Raw genomic sequence first — 17,020 nt, 5'->3', positions numbered from 1 at the left:
TGACAGATTCGAAATTCAAATGTAATATTTTTTTATAATTAAGTGTAACAGTATTTATGGCCAGACTAAGTATAGAGACTTTATAACTTAATATAATTTTTATCGTGTTATAAAAATATATATGACAATATTACATGTCTAGCTAATTGTCTTCCGTGCGTGACTAAACAATATTTTAAGTAAATATTTACAGCACCAAAATAGCATTTGCCGTTAAAAATAAACTAATAAACCGAGTCTAGAGATAGTAAAATGCGTATGCGTGCGTCATTTCAAATCACGAGTGCTAATTACGACAGATTCATAGAAATAATTAATACTGAGTTTTTATTTTTATTTATTACACTTCAACAAAAATGTACGGGTAAGGAAACTTAAAAAACAATAATAATAACACGATAAAAAGGCGACCCTATCGCTTGGTATATATCATATTTCGGACGATGAGTTTCTCGGTCTTCAGAGTTTCGCCGCCTATTTAAAATCAGCTTTTATATAAAACACTAGTGCAGTTTCTTCCAAATTTATTTAATAATAAGATTAAGGGATTTAGTAATACAACAGAACGAGTATTTCATAGCATAGTTCTTATACTGAAACGACACGTTACAATGGACGGATGAAAGTATCCTATAACACAGGTCGCACAGGTCGCATCGCCTAGCGTAGCATTGTTCAAAATATCGCAATTAATTGTACCTGCTTTATTGTATTGTATGTAAGTTAAGATAATGTTAAGTAATTAAAATTTCATGTACATGTGTTTTTTTTTCATTAAAATAAAAAAACTAGTTCGGCCCTCCGGTTTCACCTGCGTAAGTTCGTATCCCGTACAAATATTGGGATAAAAAGTTGCCTATAGTGGAATACCACTTGTCCAGTTCAGTCCAGTCCAATCGGTTCTGTAGCTTTTGCATGAAAGAGTAACAAACATACACACATCCTTACAAATTTCCGCATTTATAATATTATAGTAGGAAGTAACACTATTAATCGGTTGAAACCCACGGAGTTATGGAGTAACAAAGCTATAAGAAATATTCTTCATCAAAAATTAAACCGACTTCAATACTACTTAAAAGCAAAAAATGTGTTTTTTTTGACCGTGACCCGTGACCATGCTCGCTGTAAAGTGTTCGAAACGTCGGTTTAATAATATAATTAATAAATCACATTTAAAATCGCTTAAAAAGTTTTTAATTTCTAAATGTATAATACTCGCTTAAAATCAAACACAAGAAATACTAGTTGATTTTTGTTATATTTCTATCATCAAGTTTTCATCATCAGCTTCTGGCTGATGCTGTGTGCAATTATGACACATTAAGTATATTCTTTCGATCATAAGAAATATTTAGCATACCTTCATATTGCCGAAATTATGATCTTACATACATATAGATGAACATACCTCCTCCATTTTGTATAACGGCGGATGAAAATAAGATTTGCCTACTAAGTACCTACCTAAATTAAATAAATTCCTTATAACGTAAAAACCACAAGCAAATCCATAGCTACAGTTAAAATAAACATATAACACGTACTCTACCTACAACTTCAAGTGAAGCATGTGTTACAGATGTTGCAAGTAGGGAAAAACCGCAGGTGAAAGTTAGTTCATAGTTCGGCCATTCCCGCCAAAACTAGTTCTCTTCCTGACCCTTGGCTTTTTAGCACTATCTTGTAAATGTAAAATAATTTTACAAACGGTTATTTAGTTTGACCTACGTCATACTGTCAAATCATAACTATGTAAGTAATGCAGCACCACGTTTAGTCTTTAGTTATAATTGGATTAATTTCTCTTATTAATTCATTTTAATTTTATTTGCTGGCAATTGAAATTGATTCGCCATATTTATTTTATTTTATTTATTTATTTATAATACTTTATTGTACAAAACAGAAAGTAAAGTTTACACAAAATAATGGCACAATGATATTTCGTACAAAAGGCGGACTTATTGCTAGACAGCAATCTCTGCCAGGCAACCTGGCAAATTCTATTGAGGACGAATTTTTTTACAAAAACAGAACCACTTCAAAATTTTCATAATTGGCCAAAATTTTAATGATACCACAATGGGGTCACCAGCTTTCAAATGATACCGTATTACAAGATGTATGTTCCTCAGAACACCTCAGTAGTAAACCATAAAAAAAATAAAATCGAATTAATAACCCCCTTTTTGAATTCGGTTGAAAAAGCGACAACAATCTTCATAGGCACGGTAATATATTTAAGGAATTATTCAAACGTTGCCCTATAAGGTAATCCAGCTCTGTCTTACATGCCTAGGTACAATAACAAATGGTGCCCTCATTACTGAGGCTTAAACCAAGGCTTCAGGCGTAGCCTAGATAATCTTTGTATTCACTTAATCTTATGAGAGATTTATCAATATTATTCATGCCGTCCATGTTCTTGAATAAGTTTAAAATATCTTTTCAAATTTCAAAAACGCGTTTATTTATTTGGTAGAAATATAATCCATTAATAAATCTCCATATTCGAATTAAAAATATACATCAAACCTAATAACAGACAGGTCCAGATTCCTTAGGATGTTATTTTATTGAAAAGATTATTATAATTTCAATGGTACAGCTGAAACGCTTTTTGCAACATTACACATTACAAAGTTGGTTTCGAACGAATTCCAAGCAATCACCTGCAATTCCATCAAATTAGTAGTCCTCTATTGAAGTGGGAGTCCGATATAACCCAGGGTGCTTTCCCCAGGGCCATGGCAAATTTCGTTGTCCACTATATAACAACATTACGACGTGGATCGAACGCCTAAATTAACTTATTTTTCTCTCATTTGCAGGAAAACTAAGTACCGACATATAAAAGTATACAGTAACAGCTTTCACCTTATTTGATATCGGTTAAAAACATGACAACATAAAGCAAGAACAATAGGTTTATAAAATCCTTTTTTTACAAACCTTGCTCGCTTGCTGTAGTGTTAATACCATTTTTACTTTTCCTTTTTTTCTATTTGTATTTTTTTCATAAAAGAAAGGATAATGTATTGATAATGTGGTCCCATGAAGTGAGGGACCCGGTGACCTAAAAGTCGGGTTATTCAGTAACCTAGTTTAGGCTCCAATCTCACATTTAATTTATTCCTAAAGTAAAATGTACTTATTTTCTTTTACAGTAGGTACATGTAAGTTGTGAGAAAAAACCTTAATTTTTATTTCATTTACTTGTATAATACAATAAAACAAGAACCTTTCATATAAATTATTATTTATTTCATGCTATTCACATAACCGATTCGAGTTCATTTTTCGTGTGTTTTTGTCTAACCGTCCCAAGTTCTTCCAACTCTAAATTGCTGGCATCTGAAAATAAATCCATGGCTAGAGTAAATATTTATAACATGTATACATGTTTTAATTTAAAAAGAATAGAAAAAAATTGATCACGAGGCGGGATGCGAACCCGCGTTTTTTGCCAAACCGTAGCAACGGAAATAAATTTTGAGTAGCATAATCCTTTAATCTTAGATAATTAAAATTAAGCACGTAGTAGGAGATACTAATTATATTCAGTGCTTTATTTTTGCAACAGATTTATTTTTATTTATTTTATAATTCGCAAACTCTAAAATATTTTGTTTAACACAATTTAGAAAAAATAAGACTACCATAATATTATATTAACATTGTTAAAGTTGTACGTATCTCACTATTTGTTGTTAAAAGATTGCGTTGTACGAAAATATTATGTTTAAAACTTACAGGTTTAGACTTGGAACCAACCACATTAATCTATTAATAAAGTAGCTTTTGGCCGCGGCTTCGCACGCGTTAAATTTGTTGAAGTTTAATAGATGTTATACATATAAAACTTTCTCTTGATCCACCATATCTCTTAAAAAAAAGCCCTATCAAAATCCATTGTGTACTTTTATAGATTTAAGGATATATAGGGACATAGGGACAGAGAAAGCGACTTTGTTTTATACTATGTAGTGAAGTTACCGTTTGTATATCCGAACTTTGTACTCGCCACGTCATCCCAAATCTGCCGATCACTGCTCCCAAAAACCGTGTAAAATACGTTACAGAACACCGACAGGCCGGTAAGGATGAAAAAGATTAACTTCCATCGGCTTTGATCCGTCTGAAAACAAAGAATTTTATTCGTTAACTCCTGTGTAAGATAACTCACATTAGCGTGATTATTTTGGGGATGTTAGTTTCTTATCAGATTTGTTGATGTATCTAACAATAGAGAATGAGGAGGTTCCCAATAGACTAATATTTTTTTCTTTTTATTTCTGTCTTTAGGTGCCGTATTAAAATCTAGAGTGGTGCCTCTCCAAAAATGACGGTGATTTTTTTGTATATAATAATTATCGTGTCCACACTAGAGAAGAGAAATGGTTTATTAATTTCGAATTTAGAACAATGTAACAACTACGTTATCGCATTCAAAACAATTTTCATATAGCGACCGATTACTGATTTCAATATCGGGTTATAGAGTATCTTTAAAGGTATACATAAAAAGAAATAAACAAACTGAATGTTCCTCCCTTTTCAGGGATAATAGCAAAACTTTTTATGACTCGGTTCTTAAAAAAACCATAACAACTTCCTGTATTTAACGAATGCAAATGTAACCTTTTTATAATGGACTCAATTTATTTGAGCAGCGTCCTTAAATTTGCCATAACTGAAGTATATTTATATTCCCTTGGCTTTCAAGCTTCGCTCACGTAATTTCATAAAACATAAAATCTTTATATAAATGATTAAATTACACCACAAAACTTCTGCATAGTCATAAACTTTCACGTCTTTGAGTAAGTTTGAAGTTAATTAAAATGTTTATGGGAGAAAAAAATCATTTTTTTGAGTGCCTAAAAACTCCTTACGGAAAAGTTTGTACGGTAATTAAATGCTCAATACAGTGAAGTTCAGTCGACTTGAGAACCTCGCTAGCGGCTGAAAACATACTATTTTCTTCGTAATTTTTGAATTTTGCGCTTAACAGTAGGTACATCAGACGATTCGTGTTTATTTGTATTGATTATTTATTTTTTTAAACATTATTAAAGGAATTTAAACATGTCTCATTAAGAAACAAAAGTAAATAACGCAAAATTATTCATATTACATCAATAACTGATTGATAAGTTAACAGACTGACAAGTTTAATGCCTGGTTATTTTAAGATCAATTAACAAATAATTCTGTACTAGTTCATTCTATGACAATTTAATATTCAATCATTTATACCAACATTACAAAAAATTAAATCATCTCTTATTATTACCTAGCCTTTGCCTGCGGCTTCGCAAGTGTTAAATTTGGAGCAGTTTAATACATATAGACCTCCCTCTTCAATCTCTCTATCTATTAATAAACCATCAAATTCCGTTGCGTAGTTTCAAACATCTAAGCATACAGACACACAGACGGCGGAAAGCGAATTTGTTTTATACTATACTAGCTGCGCCCCGCGGTTTCACCCGCGTAAGTCCGTATCCCGTAGGAATATCAGGATAAAAAGTTGCCTATATGTTATTCCAGTAGTCCAGCTATCGACGTGCCAAATTTCATTGCAATCGGTTCAGCAGATTTTGCGTGAAAAAGCAACAAACACACACATCCTTACAAACTTTCGCATTTATAATATTAGTAGGATAGTGATCTAGAAGATATATAAATGCAGACTTACTGGATCATCTCCAACAATGACCCCCGTAACGAGTGGTACGAGAGATCCAACCAAACTCGCCACCACACTCGTCATCGCCAGAAGTGTCCCGCCAAAGTTTTGGGTCACATCTCTTATACTTTCCTGGAAATAAATATATGACAACTACACTAAGGATCCGCCCGGGATTCTCAAATATGCAATTATACACGTTATCTTTACTAATGTTGAAATTCGAAAGTGTTTGTTTGTTTTCTTTCTCGTGATAGCGGAAAGATTTTAAACTATGATGTTTTGTTCGGACAGAGTTAGAAGGATAGGGAGCGATATTCGAATCCATTCTGTAGCTTTAAATATCTAAGAACTATCTGTTACCCGCGGCTTTACTCGGGTGGTATCCGGGTGAAAAGTAGCCTATGTGCTGATCCAGACTGTAATCTATCTCTCTACCAAATTACATAGGATACGATAAGCTGTTTTCGCGTGAAAAAGTAACCAGCATCCATACATCGATCCATCGATCTATCGCGTTTATATTATTAGTAGAATAAACAGAGTTTAACTGCGGGAAGCGGTTTTGTTTTATACAATTCAGTTATAATTGTTATTCATAGACTATCGTATATCTTTAATGTGGGAGTCAAGCACGCTTCGGCACTTGGGCCATATTATCCAGTAAAGTTGGCGTTCCATTTGCAATACTTATAAGCGGTCCAAATCGCTTACCATCAAGTGCCCCACCAGCTCCTTTACCAACGTAAAAAAAAAATTAAAAAAAACTCTTAACTCTCTTAGCTCCATAAAAACGTCGAGCTTATTGCCCGCTATTTTCAGATGAAGAGAAATGTTTGATAGATACTAATTTATGGGGAAATACTGTTCACAAATATTCCTTAAAGTTTATATGAATGAAATATATTTGAATTTGAGGGTCAGGAACGATACAGGCCATCGTTCACCATGTAAATAATATCGATTGATATATTTACTGTGCACGAAGTACGGATGATTGCGAACGTATTTTGTTGAATAAAGAATCGTATTAATATATCTAAATAGATTTCCAATTTTTGAATTGTGTTTCACTGTTTTCTTCATTTTATAAGTACATATTAAAATATATTAAGACGTTCTATATCAGATAATATTCCATAGCTAGTTTTTCCTTATCTCTTTTTGAGGAACATTCCCACAATACTATATTATTACATCTCCAAGGGATTAGCAGCGTTTCTTCGAAAGCTCCCAGTTGGTTTCATTTTATCCGACATCTTCACAAATACTTTTTTCATGAATCTTCCTGTCGCTTGACGGAAACCACGTGAAAAACTATTTAACAGCTTTTTGACTTATCGCGAATAGACTGGTGTAAAATATGCAGTGTACCTTTTAAATACAATTTTAGTAGTTTCACCTGTATATTTGTATGTTTTTGACTTGATTTTGGACAGATTTCATTTCAGACTTTTTCACTAATTACAATATTTTACAAGTACAATTTTTCATGAGATTATCTTATTATCCTAATTAGGATCGCCAGGATTAAATAATTTACATGTATACTATATTCTGAGTTAGTGAGACAGTGTAGTTGATTATATCAGTAATGCGCGTTTTAGTTTTGTTTTTGTATATTTATAGTTATTTAATGTATATTGATAATAGTTATAGTCAATGTTATATCGATAAACTACGATAGTACATAAAACACTGTTTAAATACCCTTTTACGTCAATTATAATGTCTGTGCCATATAATATAAACAGTTTTAATAAAATACAAAACTAAACTTATTTAATCACTAATTGCTTTTAGATTCTATATACATCCGAAATATATCCAAGCTCAAACACTTCTAAGATCTCTTTCCATTAGCCGTACAAATATAAAAGGTCTCTTAATTCTAACACATTTCCACATACACCTTTCAGATCGGATTTACCCGGATATCTAGAGCTACTTACAAGGAATCCACAAAACTGTAAGGCCAATAATCCTAGGGTTGCCATTAGGATGACGTCACCGAGGCGATCCCATGATGTATAAGTCTGTAGGATTATTAACCCTGTAATTGGTCCCAAAGCACCTGTGGGATTCAATAAAAATCCTTAATATATGAGATAAAAATGTTTTTCTGAAAAATTCTTCTTTCTGAAAAATCTTTATTAAAAAAATTTGTTATATGCCCTATGCCTAGTGTGATTATCAGCCAACGTACGTTAAAAATGTATATGAGATCGTTATCATTATTTTCTAGCCTTTTTGATTAATAAAATCTTTTCTATAAATATATTTTTCCTAGTCTATGAGTCTATGAAAGTTCAATATGAAGCTTTGAGATATTTTATTTATTTTCAACCCTTCATACATACCTAAAGCATTTAAGTATTTCTACTGCACTGTTTATTACAAATTTGAGAATCTAAAGACGCTAGAGTGGAAACATTACAGGGCATTTTTTGCTGTCGTCTAATCTACCAATTCAAATAGGTTTCTGTAACGCTTGAATAATCCTTTTTTATCACCGTGGCCTCTCTTACTTGTGAGAGTGAATAGGCAGATGTCAAACAATGTTATATAATTTTTTTTGTATCCTTTATATTCCGTATGTGACTGACTATCTAAATTTTTTAGTGGAAACTTTGCTTATATGTGTATAGTATATGGCTATAATCTATAAGAATAATTGTATTGTTTGTTTCCCAAAGATAAATAAATAAATAGATAAACAAATATAGTTCAAGATATACTATTTTGGGTATGTTTTCTGTTCATAATTTAATAAATGTAACATTTAAATTTCTATCTAATTATAATTGATTATAAGTTTGCCACGTCTGTTAGATCGTTTTAATCTTATTGTAAGCATTTTGAATATCATTTGAAAATGAGTATAGTGGGCTTCATAAAATTTTTTCACAAACCCACCAAAAAAATCTACTTAAAAATTAAAGACTTTTAAACAGACATTTCGTCACGGAGACTGGTCCGTGACCACGCTCGCTGTAGTGTTCGAAACGTCGGTTTAATGATATAATTAATTTTAAAATCCGTTTAAAAGTCTTTAAGTTCTAAATGTATAATACTCGCGTAAAATCAAACACAAGAAAATACTAAATCAACTTAAACCAATTACAATTCCAATTTTATAAATTACACCATTATGAAAATACCCAAAACTTCATACAGATATCAAGTGTATAAAATTGAAAAGGAGCACTCACCCAACCCATTGATAAGCTTTCTAAAGTACTTGATGCCTAAGAAATGGTCAATAAGACCGATCCGATAAGCCCAATCAAAACTCGGGGCGGTCAATGTATACAGTAACCACATTGACGCAAATGCAAGCGACACTTGGGTGGTGACCTGGAAGGGTTAAATGGAATATTTGATTAGAGTACCTACTAATATTATAAATTGCGAAAATAACTCTGTCTATCGTCATCACTCCTTAATCACTGAACCATTTTGCATGAAATTTGATTTACAGATAGATACCCAAGAAAGGAAATTGGATAGTATTAATCCCAGACATGCATCGACAATCCAATCTAAATAGTGCAAATGAAATCTTTTCGAACGAATTAATAAAAAATTTTATTTCCTTATATGTGAATGATATATGTAAAGTAACAAAAAATAAATAGTAATAATCCCAAAGTGACAGGCGAGTTTAAAGGTAAGGTGAGTTAATATAAGCGAATAAACAAAATACTCTGTTATTTAGGCCGTAAGTCGAACTATAACAGTCGTCACTGAAACTCTCTCTGTAACCAACACTGATGTGGGGATCATTGGGGTATCAACACTGATATTTGCATATTAAGATTATTTGATTTTCTACTCACTTTATTTATGCTTTAGTGCCAAATAAATGTATGTCTATGTTTAACTTACATCTGGCAATGATAATTTAAATGTTTTCAAATAAGCTGGCATGTCGGCGAGAAAAAATGTGAAAATTGCATTTGTTGACGCATGAACGACAGCAATGGACCAAAACTCATGCGTTCTTATAACCAGTCTCCATGGCTTTTTTGTTTTCTTCTGAAAGTATTAAAAAGTCAATAATTTTAGAAAAGTCAAAACAATTTTAAATAGCAAATAATTATAAAATATACTTTATTTTTGTAATAGCAGTTTTAATATATCTACTTGTTAATATGCAGTACAAAATGGACAGAATATATAAAATATAGTTTTTCAGTAATCGTTACGATTTCAAGCTATTAAGATTCAATATAAACCTACATAAAATTGCCATAGCAAAAAGTAAAATTCTACTTTATTTTAGTGTTCAAAAGAAAAGAAAGAAAAGAGGTGAGTTCTCACCTCGCGATAACATCTAATTGCTTCTCTTATAAACTCACTCTCCGAGTCCCCAATCGCTTTATGCTTCTCCGGTGAGCTGGCAGTCAGGAGACCCCATACAGCTGCCATGGAGAACGTCATCATTGCTTGCGAGTAGAATATCAGCTCCCAGCTCAGCGTTGATTCAGAGAGAACCCCAGACAAGGGTAAGGCTATGATGATACCTAGGAGCAAACCTAGAAAGATATAATAATAACTAACAGACTGTTTTGAGAAATTTAAAGTATAATGTAATATTTTCTGATATTTTTGATTGATGCTCCATTCCTACTGGTGGTAGCGTGATCTTCTCTAGCTACCTTTCGTAATATATGGATCTTATATATTTATTGTCGCTCTGTCCGTTCCCATAACCTGAACTTCCTTCCAATCCTTTATCCCATAAATGCGGGCAACGCATTTGCAGAGGCTCTACCTCTACAAATGTTCCTGGGCTAATCTGATCCCTTACCCTTGAGCGAAAATAAATAATTTTTTATTTTCATTTATTATATGTTAGTATCAGCTGTCAAACGGATGGTTCGCTTGAGGGTAAGGGATCAGCACTTGAATGTGATGAACATATACTTAGATGAGCAATTTTTCAAAGAGTTGTAGTTCCTGAGATACCTACGTTCTTTGTTGTAGAATGAAACGTCTTCAATTGAAGACGTTTTTTTAGAGTTCTAAAAAGCATTAAATTTCATTATTATCAAAAGGAATATGAACTTCTGAGTGTAGTGAATGAAACTCTAATTCCTCTTACCTCCTTGTATAAGCTGATTGAATATTCTCCTCTCATACGGCGGCAACCAGTTCGCTATAAGCTTTTGATTGATGGGAGTTACACATGCTTGTGTCATGCCCAGTAAGAACTGCGCGTTACATGTCGCAACCCAACCACCCTTTAAAAAGGAAATTAATCGTATTTTTAGCCATAGCGGACAATTGAGCTGGTGGTTAGCCCACCACCACCCATGAACCACGTTGCGTAAGGGATAAGGGGTGAATTAACGACTAGATGGAAAGAATGGACTGGGAAAGGTGGGGAAAAGGAAATGGACCTCCGGCTTTTCCAATCACAGAACGAAACACAATAGCACTAAGCAGTTGTAAATAAATTACACGTAGAAACACAATTTAAAATTATACTATGTAAATAAATTATAAACTTTCTTATGGGCCTTCATGCTGTTAATATCGTTTATATGTATTTTAATTAAATTATTTAATATGAACTTCAATAGCCCTTTAATTAGTTTTTTAAATCAATCGTAAGTACTGACGCATTTCCTAAGCGTTTATCTCTTAAATCCCAAGTCATATTTTAAGGACTCTTTAACTTTCGAACAACACGCAAAAATTTAGCAGTTGGAGTATTCTCGAAATAAAACTTCAAGTGCGTTCACTCGATTACCGAAGACCGTGAATTTTATAAGTGGCAATACAGCTGATGGAAGCATTTGAAATGTAAAAGAATTGGTCTTATATGTACACAAATAACGAAATTCCTAGATCTGTTTGGTTATTCAAATATCCGGAATGGCAATATCGATTTTAAAGGAACTTTCTTGAATAAGAATACAATGTTGAAATGTAACTTCAACACAAAATTCATCATCATTTTTGTCAGATCTTTTAAAATGTAGATCTTTTTATGTCTGATTAAAGAATTAGGCATAAAAACATGATGGAAGAGATTTTATAAGTAGGACTTTATACTTCGTTTATCAACCGATTTTGATTTTCTATTTTATTATTGGAAAAGAGATAATTCAAAGGTGGTTTTTATTCGTTGACAAAACCACGATCTAATATTGCTATCCCAGAAAACTGAGAGTAACTTTAAAATAATAATTAGTCAAATAGAATGAATGGAAGAAATGTATGTAGAAAGGAATACAGGAGGTATTAAAGTACCTTATTTACAATCGTAGGCATGGCGGCAGATAGCGCTCCGTTGATTAGCAACACAGAGGTCAACACAAACTTTTCCCCAACTTGAGTTAAATACTTCTCAGCTGGTATAATCGTTAAGGCGTATCCGAAGAAATACCACGTTAATATGGTGCCCTGAATACGTCTGTTCCAGTGGTGAGCCTAGAATATAATTATTAAATAAACTTATTTAACTGTTAAACTAGAAATATAAAGTGCCTGATAGTGGCTTGTATTTTCATCCGTTTTTATTGTTATTTCAACTGACTTCAAAAAAAGGAGGAGGTTATCAATGCGAATTTATTTTTTGTGTTTGTAACCTCATAACTTTTTATTCGGTGAACTGATATTTATGATTCTCTTTTTATTTGAGAGCTTGCTTCTCTTGTAACGAATGAAATTTTATTCTAGTTCTGACAATTTGAAGACGTTAACCGCTTATATTTTCATGTCTAGCTTTAAATAATTATTTTATACCAAGACATGAAAAAAATTGACAGAATCTTTTTAGTTTTGACCTGTCTTGTCCGAGGTAATCCTTATGAAGATTATTGTCTTGTTTGCTATTTATTATTTTTCTTTTAACTACCTGAACATAGGAGTTTTCGTTTGTTTCTGATATCGCTAATATACCAACGCCGGTGCTGCCTCGCATCATGCCCATTGCAACTGATGCGGCAAACATGTAAGCAATTTGAAGGTGTCGTATGCCAAGTTTGAATTCTGGAAAATGTGAAGAATATTTCAATTTCATGCCGTTTCTTTTATTTTCGTGAAATACATTATCTAATAAAGGGAGAAGACAAAACATTCATTCATATATGAAGACAAACATTCATAAATCTTTTGTTAAATGGTTTAATTATGTTAGTAGAATTTACAGTTAGGCATCATGATTAAGAAATAATAAGATAAGTCGGACAATTATATTTTATACGTGACTTTCTACTTAAACTAAATTGCTAATAAGAATTCACATTCCATTAATTTTATTCGTGGTATTAGTTTGCTAATCTGATTGTAAATACAACATAATTTGTCACAGTTAATACAAACCTGTGTTTGTTCTATCTCCATTTACGATATGTAGTAATTCATAGCCACAATTAGCTTTATTTACATTCTTAATATTAATCAATACATTACTTACTCGTTTTTGTAATAACTCCATCATGACTGTCTTCGAACTTATATCTCAAAAAATCGGTATCCATTTCAGCGGCGTAAATTGCACCATTTTCTAAATCACTTAATAATTTTGTTGTGCATTAAACGTAAAATGGAAACAACAATGAAACGAAACCTTTATCATTCAGACCAAGTATTATATACATAATTACATCCTTGTGTACATTTGCATTGTCAACTACAATTTCATTATTTACATTTCTCGATTCACCATCGTTCATAACATTAATTTCATCAATTTTAATTACACTAAACTCAATCTTATCATCAATTGATAAGGCAGGTTTTTCTATCTCGCCCTGAGATAAATCTAATTTTGTCCGGTGTGTGAAGACGTCATGTGGTGGCATTAAATTGAGTTCTACAGAAGGTTTCTCTGATAACGATCACGTACAAAGATAAGATGTTTGGTATGTGCAGACTGTAGTTCTTTTAAAGTACGGTCAACATCATAATTATGAAAGATTTTTTATACATATAAAGAATCCAAAAACTTTATCAAATATAAATATACTACTTCAAAAATTCTTCGTACTTGTAAAGAGTTGCATAAGGAACAAAAATGTAAAATCATTTTATACAATGTTTTAATATGCAATAAGATATAAAACACAATTAATACAATTTACTATCATTCTTTGATTGTTGACTGTACATTAAAGCAATGTGAAAGAGTGTGGGGGTGGATGACTATTTGTTATTGTTTAACATAAAATCAGCATGTCGAATCTGTATAAAATATTCATTTTACAGATATTAACTACTCCAGTGAAATTTCTATGATTTTTTCTAAAAAAAGGTCACTGATGTCCCAAGGAGGAAATACCACTACTCCAGATTCTAAATTAGGACGATATAACAATAGTTTCAAACACGAAACAATAATATGTTTAATATGTTTAACTCGAAACAGGGTTTTATAATTTAAGAGAAAATAATAAAATTAACAAATAATGAATGACATTTGAGGGCTTAGGTAGACTTCATATTAAAGCAGTATTTATGAATAGTTTTGCAGACGTACATGTTTTTTTTTCTTGTTCAACATTCTATACATAACTTAATACGCCTAATGTAAAACACAGAGCAATATAAATTCTGAGAGTATATTTTGCTGCAACTAATGGTTCTTATTTTTTGGGTTTATTACCACAGAACTTTCAACTGAGTGGATTTTTAATGTTTTATTTATTAAAATTTTAATTAAATGTACTAACACAGGTTTTTAAGCATATGCTTTGCAAACAAAATGATGTTATAGTTGCTCGAATTAATGAATATTTAAAAGATGATACCTTCCATGTGATTTGAAAAAAGGGGGGTGGAGATCAGACGAGCGTGCATAATTGATTAAATACAAATAAAATACTGGCCAGTCACGGTCTTAATGAAGCATCAATCGGAGTCAAACGGAATGATAAATTGCGTAATTCGGACACATTAATAAAGCGATATCAATTAATGGTGCAAAATATCGGGTAGTAAATGAGTTAATTATTAATTTATTTGCAAGTAAACACGGACGGAATCTCGCGAGAATACCTTAATATTATATAAATTTTATGATGTGATGTGAAAATACTGGTATTACAATATTTATTGATGGGGTCGATAATTAATAAAATGATGTTTCTAAAGTTTTATGCATGAATGCTGATGGTTTAAATGCGGTTTATTTTTGTAATTGTAATGAAATCGTAGCTTAATTCAGTTAAAAAATCTAAAACACAATTTTTATGCAATGTTCAAATAACAAAAATATTATGGACCATCCATAATATTTTTGTTATTTTTTTTAGTCTGACTTGATTTTTAAACTAATTGGTATCAAACTCAAAAGGTAAAACGGAATCTTTTACTATGACTTATCTATCCGTATTTATCTGTCTGTCTATCCGTTTCTGTCGCCAGATGGTATCTCATGAAACCTTATATTTGTACAGTTGAAATTGCCAGAAAAGATGCGTTTCTGTTGCACTATAACGATACATCAAGACGTACGATTTGATGAATTTTTTTTTGTTTTTACTCAATAATATTGTTTTTTATGAATTATCGTACTTTTGATGCAGTTTAATGTGTTATATTAATATAAAAATTTCAGAACAAACAACCCACAACTCGAGAATTAAAATATCAGCAATAGACACATCATTCGAATTGACTTATGAGAACTTTGCGACCTAGTGCTTAAACCTTTAACTCACTCGCTCAAAAGAGGTCAAGGTTACAAAGATTTTTTTATATTTCGTAAGAATCGTGTAGACTTGTTTCCCGAAGGTTCGGTCTTGTCAGACCTAATTAAGGTACATTAAATGTTTAGACTAAAGCCCCGGAAGAGATTTAAGGGAGGAATTATCCTAATCTAAGAACATAAGAACTATAACATTTTAATGATTAAGGCAAATCCTTGAACATTAGCGAATTTTGTTATAAATACTTCTCGAGTTGTATTTTCGTTTTTATTAAAATTAATATAAATATTTTAAAAATACAAGGATGGGAAAAAATTCGACCATGAGGTGGGATTTGAACCTGGTTCCTTCAGGAAACCTTCGTACTTGTGTCTATTCTCTGTCTATTGCGAAAGACGACTTCTATAATATTTAATATATAACTTAATACACCAGTTATAGGTGTTAGTAGATAATAAATTAATCTCATATTGTTCCCGTTAAATTATTTGATCATAATTACTGAATAATGATGTCTATGCGTAATGTTTAAACATAAAATAATTTGTAAAGCGAAAGACGCGGGTTTCCCAATCGCGGCCCCATGCCCCAATCCCCAGTTTGATATAATTTCTACTAATCAGTAGTAATAATATTACACCATACAAATAACAATTCACCCCAGTTATTTATGTAATACAATTGATATATCTAGTAATTAATTTTCACGATAATTAATCCATTTAAATTAACAATTAGTATTCCTCTTGATTGTATGATGAAGCGATTAAATCCTAAAGACGTTTAGGCTTACGACATTATATTCTACCTAGATAATCTGGTATAATCAAGTGTGAACCACAAAATTAATTTCTCTATTCATGAATTAATAATGGATTATTAACACTGTTATGACTGATATGTGTTACTAGCTGCAGTGTTTGCTCGCGTTGTCAAAGAAAATGTACAGTTATTGTCATAGATGTAACATTTTTTATATTATCCTTGATATAAATAAAACAATTTTGTATATCAGAAAAAAATATGTTTCATTGATTGTATAAAAATTTAAATGATTGAAGATTTTTAATTCTCCGTTTGGTTTTCCTCTACTTTTTCTAGTTGGTTTTGTGTTTTTAAAGCGTCTTCGTTGTTCATTTTTAACGCTGGCTTCAGTTCCTCTGAAACAATTGAAAACACTTTGCATTTGCTTGGAATTTATCTATACTAATGTTATAAAGAAAGAAAGAAGAAAGAAAGAAAGAATGTTTATTTAACACCACCGCATAATGTTAAATTAAAATAAAAGATTGAATTGATTTTCTAATGTATTATTTACAGTTTTTCAATAAATATGAATGAAGCATGAAAAAATGATCTCATTTTCATCTTCAAATAGACTGATTAATCGAATACATGTATCAATGCATCTTAAAACATATAAACTTACCAGGATCACCATTCTTATCCAAGTAGTGTGGATCGTCCCATTCCTGTCGATCAGCTCTGATGAAGAGCACATAAAGGGTATTACTGATGACGCCCACTACTGCCGTCGCCAGGAACACAATGCGCCAGCGCCCAACGTCTGTCTGGAGGGGTACATAAGTGAAGGCCCGTGTCTAGTGGGGTATGGGGCAGATGATATTCATCTGTTTCACTGATCGATTTTCTTTATGGACAA

At 31.8% G+C, this 17,020-nt stretch overlaps 2 protein-coding genes across 2 annotated transcripts in view; both read right to left on the bottom strand.

Annotated features, from left to right (window-relative positions):
• Positions 1 to 3,277: 3,277 nt before the first annotated feature.
• Positions 3,278 to 13,188, bottom strand: LOC119830914 (putative inorganic phosphate cotransporter). The gene is made up of 9 exons (XM_038354103.1): positions 13,125 to 13,188; positions 12,564 to 12,697; positions 11,957 to 12,136; positions 10,803 to 10,941; positions 10,019 to 10,233; positions 9,584 to 9,733; positions 5,705 to 5,827; positions 4,000 to 4,141; positions 3,278 to 3,357 (listed from the first exon to the last, which is right to left on the bottom strand). Exons 1-9 carry the CDS (start codon positions 13,186 to 13,188, stop codon positions 3,278 to 3,280), a joined length of 1,227 nt encoding a protein of 408 aa, XP_038210031.1.
• A 3,234-nt stretch (positions 13,189 to 16,422) lies between these two features.
• The window catches only part of LOC119830913 (putative inorganic phosphate cotransporter), a gene marked incomplete at its 5' end in the record, with an annotated part of 10,080 nt that continues 9,482 nt past the window's right edge, over positions 16,423 to 17,020 (bottom strand). Inside the window, 2 exons of the mRNA XM_038354102.1 lie at positions 16,423 to 16,517; positions 16,787 to 16,928. Coding sequence (XP_038210030.1) covers positions 16,423 to 16,517; positions 16,787 to 16,928 — 237 coding nt within the window. The remainder of the gene's footprint in view (positions 16,518 to 16,786; positions 16,929 to 17,020) is intronic.

Source organism: Zerene cesonia, chromosome 12 (assembly GCF_012273895.1).
Source record: "Zerene cesonia ecotype Mississippi chromosome 12, Zerene_cesonia_1.1, whole genome shotgun sequence".
NCBI lineage: Eukaryota > Metazoa > Arthropoda > Insecta > Lepidoptera > Pieridae > Zerene > Zerene cesonia.
This window is presented reverse-complemented; position numbering and strand designations above follow the sequence as displayed.

Bases quoted from the DNA above. Each gene is read 5' to 3' on its own strand.
- LOC119830914 (XM_038354103.1), bottom strand. From the start codon at position 13,188: ATGGATACCGATTTTTTGAGATATAAGTTCGAAGACAGTCATGATGGA. The intron at 12,137-12,563 runs GTAGTTAAAAGA...ATTATATTCTAG, and splicing joins ACGAAAACTCCTATGTTCAG to GCTCACCACTGGAACAGACG. The intron at 10,234-10,802 runs GTAAGAGGAATT...ATATCTTTCTAG, and splicing joins CAATCAGCTTATACAAGGAG to GTTTGCTCCTAGGTATCATC.